Here is a 21439-nt window from a genome sequence, read left to right on the forward strand (position 1 = left end):
CCAGCTGACAAAGCAGCATATTGCTCACTAGACAGGAAGGCAGGTTGGCAGCTCATTGGAGAGAAGAAATGGGATTGCCAGGCTCCGGGTAGCGCAAGGTGACATGCCGTGGTTGCCGAGCCTTGGGAGCTTTCAGAGGCTGCGTGTATCCTAGAACCAGAGAGTTAGAAGGGACCACAAGGGTCAGCTACTCTAACCCCCGTGTTAGACTCTCCAACTGCATTCTGCAGGACTCCTTCAGGAAGTTCTTCCAGGAGACCAACATTTCTGGTTTCAGAGCAATATTGTAAAGAGCTTCCACAGCAATGCTCTGGCCACAAGGGCTAGCTTGTTCCTGGAATGCGTAAACAGGGAGAACTTGAATAGAAGTGGAGAATTTATTGTACCTCTGCATTTGGCACTGGTGCGATGCTGCTGGAATGTTGTGTCCAGTGCTGGTGCCCACAACTCAGCAAAGATGTTGATCAGTTGGAGAGGTTCAGAGAAGAGTCATGAGAATGTTTATAGACTTAGAATAGCTGCCTTACAGTGATGGACCCCAGGAGCTCCATCTATTTAGCATAACACAAAGGCAGTGAAGGGGAGACCTGATCACAGTCTGTAAGTACCTACGTGGGGAACAAATATTTAATAATGGGCTCTTCAATCTAGCAGAGAAAAGTCCAATGACTGGAAGTTGAAGTTAGACAAATTCAGACTAGAGATTAGGCATAAATGTGTAATGGTGAGAGTGATTAACCCAGTGGAACAATTTACTGAGAGTTGTGATGGATTCTCCATCACTGGCAATTTTTAAATCAAAATAGGATGTTTTTCTCAGAAATCTGCCCTAGGAATTATTGTGGGGCAGTTCTCCGGCCTGTGCTGTGCAGGAGGTCAGATTGGATGATTACAACGGTCCCTTCTGGCCTTTGAATCTATGAAAAAAATCCATATACGGACTCCAATCTTAGTTTAGAAATACTGTCAAAGAAATTAGCGGGAAGAAGGATTCTAGTGAGCAATTAGGATACTGTATTAGTTAGGACCTGAGTGTGATCAAAGGAAAGCAAGTCACTGCATCATTTGGTCTTGGGGTTCCTGACGTGAAACCACCCTAACATCAGGTGCTTGTGTCATTTTCAGATTCTTGTAACTTTTAGGGTGCAGTGAGGGAATATGGGGTGTCGGAGCAGTGAAGGGGAATATGGAAGGGCCTTGGAATAGTGCAGGGAGGAGTGGGGGGAGGGGGTTGGGGAGCAGAGAATAAATGAGGATGGGTGGTAAAGGAAGGGATGGAAGGAAGGGGGAGGATTAGAGGGAGTGGTAGGGGAGGGCTGACAGTCTGAAGGGGGAAATGGGAGTGTGTGGTGGGGAGGTGGATTAGGGGCAGGGGTGCCTGTCAGCCCCATATTCTCCATTAAAGATGTGTTGAGGGGGGCTGTGGGGTGGAATGGAAGGGTCAGAGTTGTGCCATGGGGAATGTGGGGGGCTTAATCTCTGTCTCACCAAACTTCCCACATCTGTTATCCCCCTGTTTCCCCTATGTCTGTCCCCCGATCAAAAAATGGCCCCACTGGCTCCGTGCTAATCCTCACACTGTTCCTGCCTCCTCTCCCCAGCTCCACCTGCAGGTCCTGAGCCGAGGCCCGCCTCTCCATGGGGAGTAGGGGTGGACCCAGGCTGTGCTGGACAGGCCAAGGGGAGGGGAGAAGACAATACAGTGGCAGTGAAAGGACTAACATGTAGCCAGGACTTTCTGTAGGCAGACAGCCATTACTAATAGCCATTGATGGGCCTGTGCTCCAGGAACTTGTCTAATTCTTTTTTGAACCCAGTTATGTTTTTGACCTTCACCGCATCCCCAGCAACAATCTCCACCAGTTGATGGATTGTTGTGTGAAGAGATACTTCCTTTTGTTTGTTTTAAACCTGCTGCTTGTTAATTTCATTGGGCGATCCCTGGTTTGTGTGTTATGAGAAGGAGTAAATGACACTTCCTTATTCATTTTCTTCACACCAGTCATGATTTTGCAGCCCTCTCTCATATCCCCCCTCGGTTGTCTCTTTTCGAAGCTGAACAGTCCCAGTTTTTTTAATCTCTCCTCACATGGAAGCCGTTCTATACCCCTCATCATTTTTGTTGCCCTTCTCAGTACCTTTTCCAGTTCTAATATATCTTTTTATAGATGGAGTGACCAGAACTGCATGCAGTATTCAAGGTGGGGCATTCCATGGATTTATATAGTGGCATTATGGGATATTTCTGTCTGGTTATACATTTCCTAATGGTTCCTAATGTTTCTTGACCTACAGGCACAAGAAACAAAGAATCAGCTTGCTGAGGTGGAGGTGGTCACCATGAGGAGCAAATATAGCATGGCACAGAAAGAGGTACTGTCAATAGTGAAGGCAACCCAATGGGACCCCCCCAGAAGGGACAGCCCTGTGCTGCCCATGAGCCCTCTTCAGGGTCACTCCGGGCTAGTGCTAACATGGGAGCATTGACTCTACTTCTCTGAACCAGCCGTGCTCCTTATGGCCTTGGCTAAGAAACAGGAAATGCTGCCAACATTAGAGAGCTGGAAGTGGGGACGAGGCAGGGCGAGCATCTCAGTTCTCAGGGCCGCCAACCTGAGCTCTTGCCAGATATGGAATCCTGTCCTCTGTGCTGCAGTTGAGTTCCAATACCCGATGTTCAGGCAGTCAGAACGTTCCCAATTCCCCAGCGCCAAGGAATCACTAAAGTGTGACTGAGCCCTGGGTACCTCCAAACCTGCTCAACACAGAGAGCTTTGCTCCCATGGAGATTCATGAGAAATGAGGAGCAGGCAGCACAGCCCAGCACTCCTGTGTCCCGGGGGTGTCGGGCGTGGGATGGGAGAGGGGAGCGGGCGGTGTGTGCCCCGCGTCCCGGGGGTGTCGGGCGTGGGATGGGAGAGGGGAGCGGGCGGCGTGTGCCCCGCGTCCCGGGGGTGTCGGGCGTGGGATGGGAGAGGGGAGCGGGCGGCGTGTGCCCCGCGTCCCGGGGGTGTCGGGCGTGGGATGGGAGAGGGGAGCGGGCGGCGTGTGCCCCGCGTCCCGGGGGTGTCGGGCGTGGGATGGGAGTGGGGAGCGGGCGGTGTGCCCCGTGTCCCGGGGGTGTCGGGCGTGGGATGGGAGTGGGGAGCGGGCGGTGTGTGCCCCGCGTCCCGGGGGTGTCGGGCGTGGGATGGGAGAGGGGAGCGGGCGGCGTGTGCCCCGCGTCCCGGGGGTGTCGGGCGTGGGATGGGAGAGGAGCGGGCGGCGTGTGCCCGCGTCCCGGGGTGTCGGGCGTGGGATGGGAGAGAGCGGGCGGCGTGTGCCCCGCGTCCCGGGGGTGTCGGGCGTGGGATGGGAGAGGGGAGCGGGCGGCGTGTGCCCCGCGTCCCGGGGGTGTCGGGCGTGGGATGGGAGAGGGGAGCGGGCGGCGTGTGCCCCGCGTCCCGGGGGTGTCGGGCGTGGGATGGGAGAGGGGAGCGGGCGGCGTGTGCCCCGTGTCCCGGGGGTGTCGGGCGTGGGATGGGAGAGGGGAGCAGGCGGTGTGCCCTGGGGGTGTCGGGCGTGGGATGGGAGAGGGGAGCAGGCAGCATGTCCTGTGTCTTGGAGATTGGCTCAGTTCACGTGTGAGGAGTTAGAAATGCAGTCACATGAACAGGAAACCAGGTTCCTGGCTATTGATGCCAATCTGAGACTTTCCTCTTTGTTTTATTTTTCCACATTCGTTTTTCTTTCCTCATTCTCTTGGAAGGACCCACTTCCAAGAGCTGCAGGGCTTTCAAGTGACCTGCTGAGTCTCTGGCAGGGGTAGCGAGATCATTTTCATTTGCAGAGTGCAAATAACACAAGACTTCCCTGTGTATTGTTCCTGCTCTGTAGAATCTGAGCATGCGGCTGATCATTTGTTTGTTGATATTCTGCAGCAGCCCGACATGCAGTGTGTGCTCTAGACAGTATCCAAATGTGATTAGAGCTGAAGGACCAGTTTCCTATGAACATATAGAGCTGGAAATTATCATTAGCACTGCAGAGAAATAACCTTTAGGGCTCATTAAAGTTCTATAAATGGAAACTCTCTTCCTGTTTTCCCTTTCATGAATCTAGCCCAGTGTTGCAAATGCTCAGTGTGGGGGTGGGTTGGGACACTCCTCTCCTTTGCTCTGCTCATCAGGTTCAGGAAGAGATTTTGCATACAACATTTTTGCATTTTCCTGTCCTTGGGATGTGCGCTGTAGATCCGAGAAGGCAATGTCACTATGGAGTTCTGGTCACCCCCAGTCCTGTCCCTGCTTCTGGCTGTCTGGAGGAGAAGTGAAATTGCCGCTCCTTGGTGCAGTTCAGGGAACAAGAGAGAGAGGGTGGGGGCCTTGTCTACTGCATGGTCTTGGCCTCTGATGAACAGTGGGAGTCCAAAGAGAAAAGAGAAGCTTTGCAGGATGCTCCAGACAGCTCTCTGCCCCCATGTGATGGTGGGTTGGGGTGTATTGTTGGTATTTGCTAATTACAGCAGCCCCTCCCCTGTTTCGTTGTGTCTGCAGCCGTTCCCCTTGCTCCCTGCGCCCACCCCAAGGAACTGGACCCCTTTGCCAGGAGGTGTCACCTTGTGCAGGTTGGGCTGAGGGCAGCACTTGCTTTCCCATGGAATATTAATGAATCCAGTGAGGGGAATGAAACCGCTGATGATACAGAACCTTCTTATTATTAAACAGATGGGAAATTGATGTTTATGGAATTTGTGTTTTAATCATATTACTTAAACTATTTGGCAGGGAAACCCACATGAGCACAGACGCCAGAGATGCCTTTGATCTGTGGCATGTTGCCTTTGGGGTATTTTCCGTGACTGATAAAGGCTCTGCTTAGCCCTGGACAGTTTCCCTAGCTTCATAAGCAAGTGATGGAAATGATAAAAGCAGAGCCAGAACCTCCCAGTTGGGCTTTTTCTGTCTCCTTGGGGACTCAGGCAAGTGCGTGAGCTTCTTACGCTCTCAGCGGTGCTGAGGATGTTGTATGTCTCACCCAGTGATACACCCACGCATGGGTTAATATAGACAGACACACGCATGTATGCTGCATGACTGCAAGCTTTACAGCTATTGGAAAGACTCCGGTGCTTATACTTATGGGCTGTTATCGCTGCTTATAAAGTATTTATCAGCGGTGGCATTTCCACACTCTCGCTCTCTGTGCAGATGAAATACGCCAGGATGATTACAGGTTAAAGCGCCAGTTGTTGGGGTTGTTTTGCACATTAAGTATGAAATAAACCCTTTGTCCCTGCTTTGGCTGTTGGGCGAGATTAGAAGATTGTAGCATAGGTGAGAGAGCAGCTGTAAATATTTAGTTGAGGCGTCTGCCTGCTAATGAGTTTCCAATGAGCAGAATCGGGGGCAATAATATGGTGGCTTTCAAGAGCAAACAAGTGCTGTGTGTTACTGCAGAGTCCCGTTTCCATAGCCCAGCAGCTCCCATTGTCCCATCTCCTCCTGATTGTTGATCAGGCATTAAGAAAACATGTCCCTCCCTCCCTCCCTCCCAGAATAAAGAGATCGGGGGAGGTTTTAAATTCCTCTGTGTTTTTTTATTATTATTATTCTTTCTCTTCAGAAGAACACAACTAGGAAATGATTGGATCTTTGACAGAACAAAGGTATTTTTGATGGGCTCTGTAATATAGTGTGTTAATGCGTCCAGTCCCTCATTGTCTGCTGTCTGATCCCATCCTTCTGCCAGACAGTCACTGCGGGATGAGTCACTTTTAATGTCTGATAATCAAGGTGAATTTTCAAAAAGCTGCCATTTTGGAATTATGCACTATATCACTGTGTCAGGGCCAAGGGAAGGCTAAGAGAGACACCTGCTGCCCCTTTGAGGTACTGCAAAATGTAAGCTGGAACGTGTCATTCCAGCAAGACATACATAATGGGAAGTAGACTGTGTTAATTACAAATTAAAAATAACTTCAGCACTAATGAAAATTGTATACACAGGAGAAAAAGTCTTAATTAAAATAGACTAGGGGCTGGAATTAGCTATCAGCCCTTTGAGGAGGGGAATGGATTCTGTACCTACAGAATATATTGTGGTCCATGAAATAACACGGTCCAAAGATCCACATGGAAAAAGGATTTCTCCCCCCGGCGCTGGTCAGCAGCCACGCCTGTGGAGATGAGGTCTGCCTACGGCACCTAGCCAGAGGGAATTGGGGGGGGCATGAAGAAGGAAGGACCCTTTGTGACCTAGTCTCTGCTGTTCACGCACTGAAATGCCTAGTAAACAAAGGCTGAGTAAAGGCACTTTGTGGCCGCTCTGTCCAAGGTGGCCACACCGCATGAGGAGAGATGTGTAGCCAATCACCTGCAGTCACAGAGGCATTTCCAGTGGCTTTTCTAAGCCAGCGGAGCTGGTCTGTTATACAATAACCGAGCTGAACCCGGGATGGCTTCTCTGTTTATTGTTCAGAGAGCTGGGCACCTATAAATAGTAACAGGATGTTTTGACTAGGGAGGTGCAGTCCTGGTCTCCACTGAGCTATTCTGGGGGGATTTAAAGCTGAAGTTTCAAAGCCTTGTGCCACTGTGTGCTGAGCTTCTCCACATGGCTCTGGGTCTAAAAGCACAGGCATCCCTATGGCTGTGGCAGTGGTGGGTCAGCACTGGGTACCTGCGTGAGCCTTATCTCCCCTCGTCTCGTCTGAGGAAATGCTCTCGCAAAGGCTGCTCAGATGGATTCCTGCATCGCTCTCTAGCAAAGAGACTTAAATCCCTGCATAGCATCCTCTGCAAGAGCCCAGCTAACAGACCACAGCACCTTGTTATTCTGTGGAGGACACCCTGCTCCTCCCCCTCTGCCAAGCCAGGGCCTTACAGCCAGGAGCCAGTGTGTATGTGCAGGCTCCCTGTGGAAACCCCACTACAGAGTTTTAAAAACAAGTATTTTGCGCACCTGGCCTTCCTCTGCTCGGGTGCCACACGGCTGATATTCTGCCCAGCTCGCTCATCTGTGGGGGCAGGTTTGCTGAAGATTCCCACCCACAGGAATGCACCGCAAGCCTATTCACTGCCTCCATCAGCCAGCGCAGAAGCTCTCTCTTGTCTCTGAGGACTCTACTCCTCCTTCAGCTGGGAAGCAGCAATCTTTTCCCTTAGTACGAATCAAAATTGGGACAAAATCTTAAGCCCCTTGCAGCCTGGCAATCCCTGTTGCTGCTCCGGCAGTGATTCGGATGTGTCTGCACTGCAGCGTTAACTTGGGTGCTCGGCTCCCAGGTTGGAGCACTTAGGTCAGCCTAGCCCAGGTGTGAGCAGCCACACTGCAAACCCACACTCGAGCTCCTGTGTCTTCCCTGGTGCAGCACTCCCTTGTGTGTGTTGCTAGGACTTGTGGGCACATCCCATGGTTCTTTGCATTGCACTGCTCTAGGAGTCTGTCCCAGGGAATAGGAGGAGAACTTGTCTGTCCTTCTGGGCACATAGGATGAATTGTGGGATGCCATTGGAGGGTCATGCCCGCTCTGCAGTGAAGATGCAGGCTAAATCAGTGGAGTGCTCAAGTTACCAGCCCAAGTGAAAGCCTCACTTGGGTTTTAGCCTGTGCCCCCAACTGGGCCAGATAGGCTGGATTGAAAGCACCACCAGACTGGGGTGAGAAGGGGGCGGGGTGTGGACAGGAGGGGAGTTAAGGGTAAGAGCCCAAGATCACTGCAGCATTAAGAGATGCCCCTTGGGCAGCCAGGCCTGAGCCTGCTTCAGCAGTCCTCCAGACAGATTTGGATTCAAGCAGGAGTGCAGACAGCAAGCCAGTGGGCCACCACCAGCTTGTCACCATGTGCTCATCACAAGCCAATGTCTAGACTGGCACACAAACACCCTCCTACACACACCCCTCTACTGGTCAAGTTATTTAAAAGCCCAAGGAACCACACTCACCCTCTGCCAGCTCTTCTCTTTGGCACCTCTTGCCCACATAGAGCAGGGTATATGGTGCAAGCCGGGGCAGGTGCCCTGAGGAAGAAGGCTGGGAAATGGCACTGGCCCCGCTTCTGAAGACACAGAACTTCCAGGGAGTTCACCAGAGTTACCCAATAGAGTTCAAAGGACCCTTACACATGTTGTCCTAGTCATTTTCTTTGTGGGAATCTCCTTTGCGACCAGATATTGAGCAGCCTGGGATGTGGGAAGGCCACCAATCAAAGGAAGCTCATCACTGTAAGGTTGACAGAAATCTACAGTCCTGTCTGCTGTCCCAAAGCTGCTGGATACTGGGCATCATCCCTCCCCATGGAGGAGGGTCTGGCTTCCATTTCAGGGCTTAGTCGTGTCCAAGGAGACAGGAGGCTTTTTGTCCAGTGCTGGGTCTGTCACTCGTCAGTCTCTGGTAGGATGAGGATTTGGAAGGCAATATTAGCTTTTCTTTCCCCCGTTATCTGCTCTGTAGACCTCAAGACCCTACAGTATCCGCAAAGCATACCAGACTGGTCATCTACAATTCCTTCAGTTCATAGCAGAAAGCATCTCCAGAGTGCAGCACTGCTATTTGGGGTGCCGTTGGCACTCGCGGCGTTCCCAAAGCTGATGGGAATCATGGCTTCGAACCAGTGAGCCGGAAGTGCAGCGTTCTCTCCTTATGGGATCTCTGGGAAAGGCTGCCTGAGGAAGAGAAGTAGCTTCTCGTATTCCACAAGCCACCCATTCTCACCAACACAACTCATAATAGACAGAGAGGAGAGCTCCCCAATTCATTGCCGGGGAGCCTGCTCCAAGACACATGGGGGTACAGAAGCCCATCCTCAGAACTTATTCCTAAAAAAAAAAAAAAAATCAAATCTCCTAGGCTGCAGCCCCGTCCTCTCTGCAGAACAGTTGTTTTCTTTGTGAGCACTGTGGCCCAGAAGCCAATGCTACACTTGTGGGCCATTCAGCCCACAGCATGAAATCCCACACACAACATGGATTTACCACAACTGCTGGCTCTCTCACGTCAACCTTCTTAAGGGAAAATGCTGTCAGAGCGCTCATCCATCCATATCCAACGGATGCCAGCCAGTAATCCAGAGATGTAACTCAGGGAAAATGGACCTGGATAGAAACCAGCTAAGTATAAACACCAAAACTCTCCTTCCCAAACTCCTAAAGGAAATCTCACCCACTTGTATGAATGGTGACAACCCTCCCCTATGGCAACAAGCAGCCAGGGGACCAGAGAAACCGTCTGCTCCTCTGAGCAGAGTCTGCATGCAAGGAAAACAGGGTACGTGCGGAGACACTCTCTCCCAAGTGCGTGGGACCTCAACCAAGAGTGTCCTTGATCTGACTCAAAACTACTTTGTACCACCAGTGGATCATATTGCAAACTTCTCCAACAGGAAGGTCCTGGATTTCTGCCCCAGTCAGAGGTATCCTTAGGCCTGACAGAACTGCACTTTCCTTCCCAGGGCCAGGTCAATTAATGTATCCTTCTTGCTCCTGCTGGCTCCACAGTCATTGATATCCTTACCCAGTAAGGACATCTGCAGGATTATCTTGAAGAAGAGGGAAAAATGTGCACTACAGTTTACAGGGTTCTAAATTAACAATATCAATTCAAGAAAGACCCTGGGCTCATGGGATTGTGGATGGCTCAGGAGACCTTGGCTCAACATGCAACTGTGTTTAAAAAAAACCAAACCAACCCAAATAAGGTGTTAGGCTGCAAAGGAAAATGATAGTGAAAAATACAGAGGCGGATATAACACCATACATAGACCAATGATTTGTCCTCATGTGGATGCTGTGTGCAGGACTGGCCACCTCATCTCAAAAAGGACATTGCAGAATGAGAGGGGATCAGAGAAGAGAGATACAGGTAAGGGCTGGAAGAGCTTTCATATGAAAAGAGATTGGGATTTTACCTGAGAAATTAGATGCATAAGAGAAGATATGATGGAAATACATAAAACAATCAGTGATCTGGATAGAGTAGGATAGTCGCTTCTCTTCTCCATGGGACATTCAATGAAACTTAAAGTTGTCAAATTCAAACTCAATAAAAATAAATACTTTCTATACAGCATGTAATTAGACACTGGAACTCATTGCCACAGGGTATTGTTGAGACAAGAACTTAGCAAGATTCAAAGAAGACCTGGACATTTTGATGGATAAAAAGAATACACAGAATTGTTATAGCTAATGGTAACATTTTAGAAGAGAGAGAAAACCTCATGCTTCAAAGCATAAGCCAGTCTCTAACTATTAGGGGTTAGGAGGTAACTCTCTTGGTGGACAGATGAGTCAGCTTCCGGGAAGGAGGGGACAAATAACATTACAGTCTCAGCCAGAGGAAAATAAAATGGTAACAAGGCAGAGCCCCACCTGGTCGCATCTTTCAGCCTAGGATCCTGTTTGGAGGAACAAACAAAAACAGATCTTGCTGCAGTTACAGCTTGTGGTCATCAGCATAACGCCTAGAAGATACAAGCCAGGCAAGTAATCCCCAAGTTCCTCCATTCCCCTAGCTAAGGCCTGGCTCAGGAGTCTCCTGTGTTGGGAAGAAAGGCAAAGTTGACTTTCTCTCCCATTTGCCAGAGCCTCTCAGTGCCACCTGCCAGCAGCCCAGCTGTCCCCCCTCTCTCCACATACTGCAGCTCAGGCAGCTCGAAGGGCTAGTACCACCTTTCTGCCCAATAAAGGGCCTAACCCTCTGCTGCTTCACACAGGGAGGGGGCACCTACACTTGTCCTGTGCGACCTCGGGTGAGTCCAGATGTCCTGAGACAGCACCTAATGGCCTGGAGCTGAGAGTCTGAGCTTGCTTCAGCACAGCTGCTGCAGTTGTCTGAACGATTCCTTATTCCAGCCTAGACAAGACTCTGACAGGAAGATGTGAAGAGTTTGGTTGGTATCATGTGCAGAAAGAAACGCAGTTACTATGTGAGCAGCAGTCAGAGATGCACTGGAATTTCATTGAGCAAGTTTTCATAAAGACATGAGCCTCAGCTACCTCAGATGTGAGATTCTGGTTTCTGGCACTCTTAAGCCACGTTTGCCATTTTCTAAGCTGATTCTATAGATGCAAACCACTAGATTCTTCAGAGCCCATCTAGACATCCCTTTGTCAGCCAGCAGACCTTGAGTCTGGTTCTTCACATAGTGATTAAATTGTGAAGAAAGGCAGCTGTGCTTGTACCAAAGGAGATTTAAAGTATCATAGAATCATAGAATCTCAGGGTTGGAAGGGACCTCAGGAGGTATCTAGTCCAACCCCCTGCTCAAAGCACGACCAAACCCAACTAAATCATCCCAGCCAGGGCTTTGTCAAGCCTGACCTTAAAAACCTCTAAGGAAGGAGATTCCACTACCTCCCTAGGTAACCCATTCCAGTTCTTCACCACCCTACTAGTGAAAAAGTTTTTCCTAATGTCCAACCTAAACCTCCCCCACTGCAACTTGAGACCATTACTCCTTGTTCTGTCATCTTCTACCACTGAGAACAGTCTAGATCCATCCTCTTTGGAACCCCCTTTCGGGTAGTTGAAAGCAGCTATCAAATCCCCCCTCATTCTTCTCTTCTGCAGACTAAACAATCCCAGTTCCCTCAGCCTCTCCTCATAAGTCATGTGCTCCAGCCCCCTAATCATTTTTGTTGCCCTCCGCTGGACTTTTTCCTAGCCGTTACTTCAACAAGAAGATGACGTGAACTACTTTCAGTCAGAAATCCCTACCTGCAGTCCTTTTCCCAATAAAATCATGCTTCACCTAGCTCCAGATTTAGTTCCTAAAAAGAACATGGTGTTTCTTTTGAACCAGAGTCTCTTTCTTCACCATTTTACTCCAGTCTCAGGCATCCTCTAGAAAAGTCATTGCACACCCTGGTCATTAAACGAGCCATCATATTCTCTTTGCACAGCATTAGGGAGAGGTGAAAGGCAGATGCTTTCCATTTTAAATGATAGCCTGATAAAGCATTGCTTCTAATCTATCCGACTCTAGCAAAATTCCTCCTTCGGATATTAAGAATCATTTGACATGGGGACTGCTACATTGTGGGCAGAAAAGGACAGTTACATGCGGAGAGCTCTGCAGAACTGCTACATGGTCCTTGCTTCAGTGTTTCACTAATACTACAAAATCAATATACAGCCTTCAGCTGGTGCAGCTTTTGGCCACAGACTTCTTCAAGGTGCTCTTGATAAACCCCCAAAGAGTAAATAATTGGGATACTTGGGAGTTTTGCCTCTTTGAGTTTGCATGTTGAGTCCCACCCTGTCACTGCTTTGTGCTTCCCAGCAGAATGGAGTCAAGGTGTTCAGTTTTGACCTATAAAACTGTAAATGGGCTGGGACCTGTTTCTGCCTCCATGCCATGGCAGTGCACCCCTGACTGGCTGGAGCCAGGGCTCCCTTTCTGTCTGCTTTCAGGCTGGAACAGCCCAGACTTGTTCTCCAGGATGTGTTACAAAGGCCATCTGTTTGGGGAGAGTAAAGGAACCGTGTTCTCCCCGGTATTGCATGCTGTCTGGCTGTTTTCTATGGGTGGCTTTGCTGTTCTTTGGTTATTGTTCTGAATGGTAGTTTTAATTGATGCAGGGCATCTACACCTCGGACAGGTGTCTTCTATGTTGCTTTAAAGTCTAAATAAATAAATAAATGCAAAAAAAATACATCTGTGGAAAATTGCAGAATGCAGCAAAAATAGCAAACTCTAAATCATAGGATCCATGCCCATAACTTTCTCCTTTTCTTTGTCAATGTATTGGGGTGTTTTTGTATTTTTGGTGCATGGGAGATTTTCCTGGGAGATTTTCAGTGAGACATTTAAAATCTCTTATGCAAATTGTCCCAGCAGCAGCCCTGGGTCCGGACACAAAAGGTGAATGTGCTGGGATCTGTCAAAAGGGTGGGGACCTCCATTATACTCTTTTTAAAACCAGAGGTTAGCAGATACCCACTGAGCACACTCAACGTGCTATTTTGCATTTGCTTCGTTTGATGTTTAATTTGGGAAGGTGCTAGGCCTCGGGAAACCTGGCCAAGCTAAGCTTGAAAATGTAGCTATTTCTCTATAGCCCCGTTTAGAGAAGTGTGGTCAGAACTCTTTGACGCTGGTGGAAGTAGCTTTTTCACTCTCTCCATAACTCCAAAGTAGGTGAAGAGATTTTACTCAAACATTTGAATAACTGAATCTTCAGGCAGAGATCCCAGCCCCAAGATGGGACTGTTTTAGAGAGTTCTGAGCATGTGAACACGGGAGGTTTTCGTGCCAGCTGTTTTGTGATCCTAACTATTTCCTCAATCCTGCAAACTCTCAAGCGTGTGTGTAACTTCAGCCCACCTGCTCTAATGGAATATTCTGTCTAAAGAGAACAAACAGCTGGAATAATTCATTCAGTCCAAGATCTCCTACAGGAATTCTCAGACAATCTCTTCAAAGTCTTGATCAGCCCCATTAAACATAAAACTGAATAATAAGTGATTTGTCAGGAAAGGACCATCTCACTATATTGTATATCCCGTTCAGGAATGTGGAAAATAGATTATTAGATTTTAAGGCCAGAAGGGATCATACTGATCATCTAATCTGAACTCCTGCATAACACAGGCCATCAGCTTTTATTGAGTTAATTCCTGCTTCAAGTCCAACATCTGCGGTTGAACTAGATCATACCTTTTAGAAAAACATCCAGTCTTGATTTAAAAATTGCCAGTGATGGAAAATCCACCACAACCCTTGGTAAATTGTTCCAGTGGTTAACTACCTCGCTATTAAAAATATGCAGTTTATTTCTAATCTGAATTTGTCTACTTTCATTTTCCAGCCATCAGATCTTGTAATACTTTTGTTTGCTAGACTCAAATTTCTGTTCCCCATATAGATACTTGTGACTCAAGTCTGTGATCAAGTCACCTCTTAACTGTCTCTTTGTTAAGCTAAATAGATTGAGCTTCTTGAGTCTACCACTATAAGGATGTTTTCTAATTCTTTAATCATTTTCATGGCTCCTCTCTGAACACTCTCCAAGTTATCAACATAATAATAATAATAAAAAATAATATTTTTCAAATTATAATAATCCTTCTTGAGTTGTGGACAGGACACAGCATTCCAGTTAGCTGTTGCATCAATGCCAAATACAGAAGTAATATAACCTCCCTATTCTTCCTCCATATTCCCATGTAAATATCTCAGGATTGCATTCGCTTTTTTGGCCACTGCATTACACTGGGAGTTCATGTTCAGCTGATTGTCTATCATGACCCCCAGTCTTTTTTTCAGATTTAGTGCTTCCCAGGATAGAGTCCCCCCCTCTTGTAAATATGGGCTGCATTCTTTGTTCCTAGATGTATGTTCTTCTATTTGGCTGTATTGAAATGTATTCCAGAATCACTCTGAAACCCCTGGCTAAAATTACTCTGGCAGGGTGGACCACGCTCATTAGCCTGGGTAATTGGACAGCTGGTCTAAGAGAAGGGTCCTCCAAAATAAACCTGCAGGCAACAAGTCCTTCCATTGCTCGGTTTATCTGGTACCTTTTCACACTCTGAGAGCTCCTTATTTTAAACCTTCAGGTGTGTTGTGGAGCTGGGTCTCACTCGTCACAGGGGCCTTGGACATGTTTGAACAAATTTGGATAAGAAATAAAGTTAGGAATGTTTGAAAATCTCCCTCTGCCCAGGGTGAAGCTTTCCTTTCCTTCTGGCATGGAGCAGCATGAGCCTTGTTCTCTAAAAGTAGGACAGTTCGGATGGCTATGTCAAGAAATAGAACACCTGGCCTCCTATCTTAGGATAGGCCAAAAGTCAATTGACTCATTGAAAATTAGGTCACTTGGTCACTTCATACACAAGGTCATGTGCCACTTCTCCACCAATGGGTAGCTGGTCAGTACTTCTACTGCCTACTGAAGAGTACATCTACTTTGAGAAGACACTAGGTCAGGAGATCTGTCTTCTGTTGCCAGCTCTGCCACAGACTCTCAGCTAGATCTTGAACAAGTCCCTTTGGCTCTGGATTTTCTAAGCTGTGTATGCAGAAGTTTTGCAAAAATGACAGACCTAATTTGTGTGCACAATGACCATACTTAGACTGCATGCACAACTAGGTATTTGTCTGCACAAATAGCCCATCATGCATATAACTGGCCATTGGGATGCACAAATACCATATTTGCATGTGCAGTCATAGTAACAGCATGTGCAATTTAGGCATGCGTATAGCTTAGAAAATCAAGCATTTAATTTGACCATGCCTTAATTGCTAGCTGTACAAAGTGGCTATAATGATACCTGCTCACCTCACAGGAAGATGGTGAATGGTCAGAGAGTGGTTTGAGATCCTCACATGGAAGGTGCTGGAGATGGACAAAATAGTACTGATAGCACAAAACTTACTAAGTCCCGAGCCCTTGGCCCAGCCTTGTTGGGGTGTGCTTGCTAATCCGTACGTAATCACCATGTAGCTGGGACATCGGTTGGGTTGAAGACCTGTAATACAGAACGTCAAAGCAGAGAACTCTTCCCCATGCTGGGCAGGCAGTATCTCTGCACACAGTCATTGGGGGTGTGCAGTCTTCCTGTGGGGATGGAAAGGGTGTCTGGTAGTGGGAGAGCAAGGTAGGGGTGTCTAAGGACAGACACAGTGCCACTTCTCGAAATAGAAAACATCTCTATTGCTCTCCTCCCTCCCACATGTCTGTCAGCTCTTTTGAATGAAACCTCGGCTTTCTTTGTTTTCCTGATTTCCATTTTGTATCCTAAAATATTCACTCCAAGTTCCGCTTGACAGACGTGCCTAATCTAATCTCCACGTCTGCTTTCTAATTTTCCCAGTCAGGATAAAACAAATCGGCTGGCATTAATTGCCTGCGCAGTGGCCCGAAGCTTTGAGCTGTGATTTACGAGCTCGGAGCAAGCGCTCTGCAACACATTTTTCTTAATTTATTTTTAATGAGTCTCTCAATTAATTTTCTTGGAAACATCTTAATGATGTTGGAGGCGGGTGTTAATGAGGTCTACACCAGCTCCTCATTTTGCATATTTTAAAGTGCTGAATGGCATCACAAGCGCGCATTCTTAGTTTTAAGCAGGAAAACTGCTCATGGTTGAATGCAGAATTTTTTCTAATTTAGTGCCTCTCTTTGCTTAGCCTGTCAGACTTTACAGGTCTGTTGGTGGGTCTTGGAGCAAACCCCAGTCTCCCTGACACACCCAGCCATGCTTTCTGACTCCACTAGGTGCAGTGAGAGTGCACAGTCTGCCATGGTGCCATGGCTGAATGCTAGGGCCATTTACCCAGAATGCAAATCAGAGTGGGGAGATGGGGAAGGTCCATGGGCTACTGTAGGAGACACTCGAGGGCAGCACAGGGGCCATGTAAATGAGCTCCCAGTTCAGCTCCTGGAAACCCTGGCTGGTTAACCCCCCTTTGTGAATTAACCAGCATACACAGTCCGCCGGGGTCCCTTCAGCAAGTGTCTTTATTATCGTTCATGTTCCAAGTACATCCTCACATAGCAGCAGTTTTGTGGAGCCCCCTTCCTGCTCCCTTGCTCAGCCTTCTGTTCTGTTTGCTGAGCTCCCCACCTGGTGAGCTGCTTACCTCATCAGGCCCTCTGCCGGTGCAGGTGATCCCTTCTACCCTTCCAAACCCAAATGACCTGAGTCCCTCCCACTCCACCTACACCCAGTGACCAAGGTGCTGGCTCCAAAGGGCTCATTCTTTAGCTACTCCCAGCACCTGTCACAGCCCATTTGTTTTTACAGCAAACCACAAACAGAAAACTACAGGCATGTAGAAAAGTGGGAGAGTCAATGTCACATGGTGACTCCTGGCCACACACAGTCTGCCTGGAGTGATGCTTTTCTGAGGCTATTTGAGCTTCTGGACATCATGACTGCTGAGTGGGAGGCTGGGCTACTCACTCATCTCTGGTCTGTGCAAATGGTCACTGCAGCTCATTCCTGGTCTGTGGTGCCTTTGGGCAGGACTGACCGTGTGAGCACCTGGCTCTGGCACAAAGGAGCTGAGCTCCTCCACTTGAGAGGTAGCCCAGGGGAGCAGTCCCTGCTCTAGCCCTGCAGCCAGTGTGGAATATGGAGCTCATAGAGACGTGAGCACTGCACAGATTGCAGAACATCAGCTGCTTCCTTGGGTGGTTTAATGTTCTTTCAGTTCTTCGCATTCTTGTGTCCTGAGATGTGGAAGCTTCCTGAGATGTGGCCTGGCCCGTGGTTACTCAGCAGTCAAGCTGCCTCTGCCTTCTCCAGGCTAGTTTATTCCTGAGTTTTCCCTGAGGGGAAAGTCATTCACAGTGTGAAATGGAGCTGGATTTTGGACTGGGATCCCTATACTTATGTATATTGAAGGATCAGTGTTTAGGTTTGCATTGCAGCCATATTTACTCCCCGCTCTGCTCTCACCATCAACCACACCACCAGAACCTCATCCCACAGCACCTCTTTTCAGTCATGCATGTACACCATCCACCTCCATCAGGGAAGGTTCTCATCCTCATTGCATGCATTGTATTTACAGGCTTGTCTACATGGAGACTTAGAGTGCAGCAAGCCAGCATGAATCTGCTACATACTCGTGTGCTGCACACAAAGTTCTTCTTCGAGCAGTGTTCCTATGGGTGCTCCACTGTAGGTGTGTCTGCATCCCTGTGCTGCTGATCGCAGAACTTGGGTAGCCATGTCCGTTGGGCCTGCATGTGCGCTGTCTCTCCTTATGCTGCACCAGGAGGCTACTCAGCGCGTGCGGGCTAATGCCCCTCGGTTCCTTTTCAGCCGCCCTGGCTGGGGACAGAGCTGTGAGCCATCCGTTAAGACTATCGCTTTTCGTTACATACCGATAGTTAGTTAGTCTCCTAGTCATAGGCAGCGTGTGACTCTTGCGTCTGGGGAGGCTGGACATGAACGCCGGAAGCTCCCTAGAAGTGGGGGGGGCACCCTCACCCAGACTGTGGCCCTGCCCCCCACTCAGCCTCTTCCTCCAAGGCCCCCGCCTTGCTCCTCTCTTCCCCCCCCCCGAAACCCCCTGTCCACTCCTCCCATCCCCTGAGGCCCCCTCACCCACCACTCGCTCCTCTCTGTCCCCTCGCGCCTTTCTGCCTTAAGGGTGAGCAACGGGAGGGGGGGCAGAGGCGGAGCAGGGGCAAGATGAGGCGGCGCGAGGGTGGGGCTTTGGGAGAAGAGGCCAAGCTGGGCCTCAGTGCAGAGCGCAAGTGGGGCCATGATTTGGGTGTTGGTGGCCCCCCACTTCTCAGGAGCTGCCGGTGGCAGTGCTCCAAAGGCAGCAGGAAGTGCACCACATCCAGCATTTCATGCCCTGTTTGGGAAGGTTTAGCCTCCCCGAGCCTCTTACACCCACCACCCACGCTCCTCGGTCTAGTTCTAGTTGTGGGGTTTTTTCTCCTTTCTGATTTTACCCTTAAAATTAAAAACAAACAAACAAAAAAAAACACTTGATTTTCTTTCCCGCTCTTCCCCCCCCACCCCCGTCAGGGACCCTTCCCCCCAACAGGGTATACCTGGTTCACTGGGCTTCAAAAAGTGCCTTGTAAAGAGGTAGTCCCAGTAGCCGAAAAGCACTCGCCACCTCAGAGAGGCCACATCCAGCAGAAATATGGTCTTTGCCAACAACTCTGGCCAAGATCCCATATGGACTGAGAGCTCTGCCAGAAGATCATCTTCATCCTGAATCACCTGTCAGATGTGAGTCCAGCCCTCTACATTTAAGAAACAAGCTGCGGACCCCTCTCAGAAATCATCTGAGAAGAGAATGGGAAGTCCCCACCATGAGCCCCGAGATGGCCATAAGTGATCTCCATCTTGCTCGGTATCTTTGGCACCAAGACCATCTCAGTCTGGGACCTGTGGCTCAAATACTGACAGTGACAGGTACCGCTGATAGGCCCACTGACCTGATGGGCACAGGCACTATCATTGGCACCGAAAGACAGGAGTAAGCACGCCTCTAAAAAGATGCTCATGGTACACTATTCCGCATTGGTACCACCAGCAACAGCTCACCCAGCACCGGAACGACCAATGCCCTCAAGATCCCCATTTGGTGGCAAAGACATCGCTACAATTTTCCCTTGACGCAGCTGCTAGATTAATCTTCACGACTGTGGTGATGCGACGGGCATCGTGGCTCCATCTGTCGGGCTTCCCGAAAGAGGTTCAGTCCACCATTGAGGATCTTCCTTTTGAGGGCACAAAACTTTTAGCTGAAAAGACTGATTCCTCCCTTCATACCCTGAAGGACTCTGGGGCTACTGTTCAGTCACTGGATATCCATACACCAGGACAAAAGAGACGATTTAGTCCCCAGTCCCAACATAGACCACACATATCTCAGTATCCGCCTGAATGCCACTACGAGAGCAATGAAATAAAGGGAAATTCCCTAAGCACAAACCACCTGGCCCACAATCTTCTTTGTTCCAGACCTCTACTTCGAAGTACCAATTTTGACGTGAGGGTTGAAGCGCCATTAGACAACCCCCCCCAGTTGACACAGCCAACCAACGTTTCACACCCATTTGGCCAACTGGCAGTGTTCCGCAGTACCTGGGAATGCATAGCGTTGGACTGATGGGTCCTAGAGATCGTTCAAGCCGGGTACTCCATCCATTTTATCTCCCTGTTCCCTCCATCCCTCTTCAGGGACCCTTCTCACGAGAGTTTACTGCAATAAGACATAGACCGTCTCCTCCAGTTTGGAGCCATAGAACCAGTACCTTAACATCTACAAGGCAAAGGGTTCTACTCTCATTATTTCCTAATGCGCAAAACAAAGGGAGGTTGGAGACCCATATTAGACCTCAGAGCTCTCAACAAGTTTGTCAAGGCTCAAAAATTCAAGATGGACACTTTAGCAATGTTCATTCCAGTGTTGGAACAGAGAGACTGTTTTTTGGCCCTCTACCTTCAGGACGCTTATTTTCACATTTTGTTCCTACTGACTCTCAGACGATTCCTCAGATTCACTCTGGGCCACGACCACTATCAGTACCAAGTGCTCTCCTTCAAGCTATGAGTGGCCCAGAGAGCATTTTCTAAGATTCTCTCAGTGGTGGCTGCTCACTTACATTCCCAAGAAATAATGATCTACCCTTACCTGGACGATTGTCTCCTCAGAGCCCAATCTCTCCGGGAGGCTCACCAAGTCACCAAAGCGATGATGCACTTCTTTACAGAACTAGGCCTACAGATCAACACCCAGAAGTCAACCCTCACTCTAGTGCAACGCCTGGAGTTCATAGGGGCCAACCTCAATTCATTACAGGACAGAGCCCCCTTGCCTCAACACAGGTTCCTGTCCTTAGTCACATTCAGAGAGACTGTTCAGAACAGCCCACAAATATTAGCCAGACTCTGCCTTCAACTCTTGGGGCATCTGACAGTGGGCATGGTGGTGATACTACATGCCAGGCTTCACATGCGATGCCTTCCAGATGTGGTTCAGTTCAGTCTACTGACCAAACACAGACAGGCTGGATAAAACCCTTTCACCACCCACCAGGATCAAAAACTCCTTGGACTGGTGGAAGGACCCTGCCAACATTTGCAAAGAGGTCCCCTTTTAGCAAACATCACCATTGTTGCTCCTCACCACCGATGCATCACTCATAGCCTCGGGCACGCACCTAAACAGCCTCACGATGCAAGGCAAATGGTCACCAACAGAGATGTCCCTTCACATCAATCTCCTCGAGCTAGGAGTGGTCAGAAATGCCTGCGCCCGTTTCCTCCCGCTGATCACAGGATCACACACAAAGATCCTAACAAACAACATAGTCTGTAGGTACTACATCAGTTGACGGGGACCCAGATTGCCCTCCCTATGTGCAGAAGTGATGAGGCTATGGAATTGGTGTCTCTCTCCCTCAATGTTACACTCTGCGGTGTACCTCTCGGGCACACAAAACTCGATATCAGACAGTCTCAGTAGCAAATTTTCACACAACCACGAGTGGGAGATACACCCAACAGTACTTCATGACGTATTTTAATGGTAGGGGACACCCTCCACTATTCGCCACTCACCTGACCAAGAAATGTCCACGCTACTGCTCTGGAGCGGGGATGGGTCAACATTCCCTGGGTGATGCTCTCCTCATCCCCAGGAACAGGGACCTTCTCTACGCCTTTCCTCTATTTCCTCTACTGTTGAAGGTCCTGAGCGAGACAGAGCCCACATCATTTTGAATTCTCCTACTTGGCTGAGACAGACCTGATATCCTTACCTGTCACAGCTCATGACATGCCCACCAATCTTTCTCCCAGTCATTCCGCACATCCTCTTACAGAACAGGATGTACCCTACATCCGAACTGGGGGATTCTCCATCTCAAGGCATGGCTCCTGCTTGGTTCCAACACCTAGAAAGCTCCTGTTCAAGGGTGGTACAAGAGGTTCTGTTTCGCAGTAAAAAGTCCTCAGCTCGACACACTTATCT

The 21439-nt window shown here is 48.9% G+C and overlaps 1 protein-coding gene across 5 annotated transcripts in view; it reads left to right on the forward strand.

Moving 5' to 3' along the window:
* Nucleotides 1–21439, forward strand: part of LOC120384228 (mitotic spindle assembly checkpoint protein MAD1-like) — a 268654-nt gene that overhangs the window by 239841 nt on the left and 7374 nt on the right. For 2 of the 5 annotated variants that reach the window (XM_039502618.1, XM_039502616.1), the window contains one exon: nucleotides 2296–2373. The exons of 1 other annotated variant lie outside the window; for it this stretch is intronic. In XM_039502618.1, the coding sequence (XP_039358552.1) occupies nucleotides 2296–2373 (78 nt within the window). Of the gene's footprint in view, nucleotides 1–2295; nucleotides 2374–3748; nucleotides 4058–4535; nucleotides 4649–21439 lie in introns of those variants that run through there. 2 more of the 5 variants (XM_039502612.1, XM_039502613.1) reach the window with 2 other exon arrangements.

The sequence above is a fragment of the Mauremys reevesii genome, linkage group 16 (assembly GCF_016161935.1).
Source record: "Mauremys reevesii isolate NIE-2019 linkage group 16, ASM1616193v1, whole genome shotgun sequence".
In the NCBI taxonomy this organism is placed as follows: domain Eukaryota; kingdom Metazoa; phylum Chordata; order Testudines; family Geoemydidae; genus Mauremys; species Mauremys reevesii.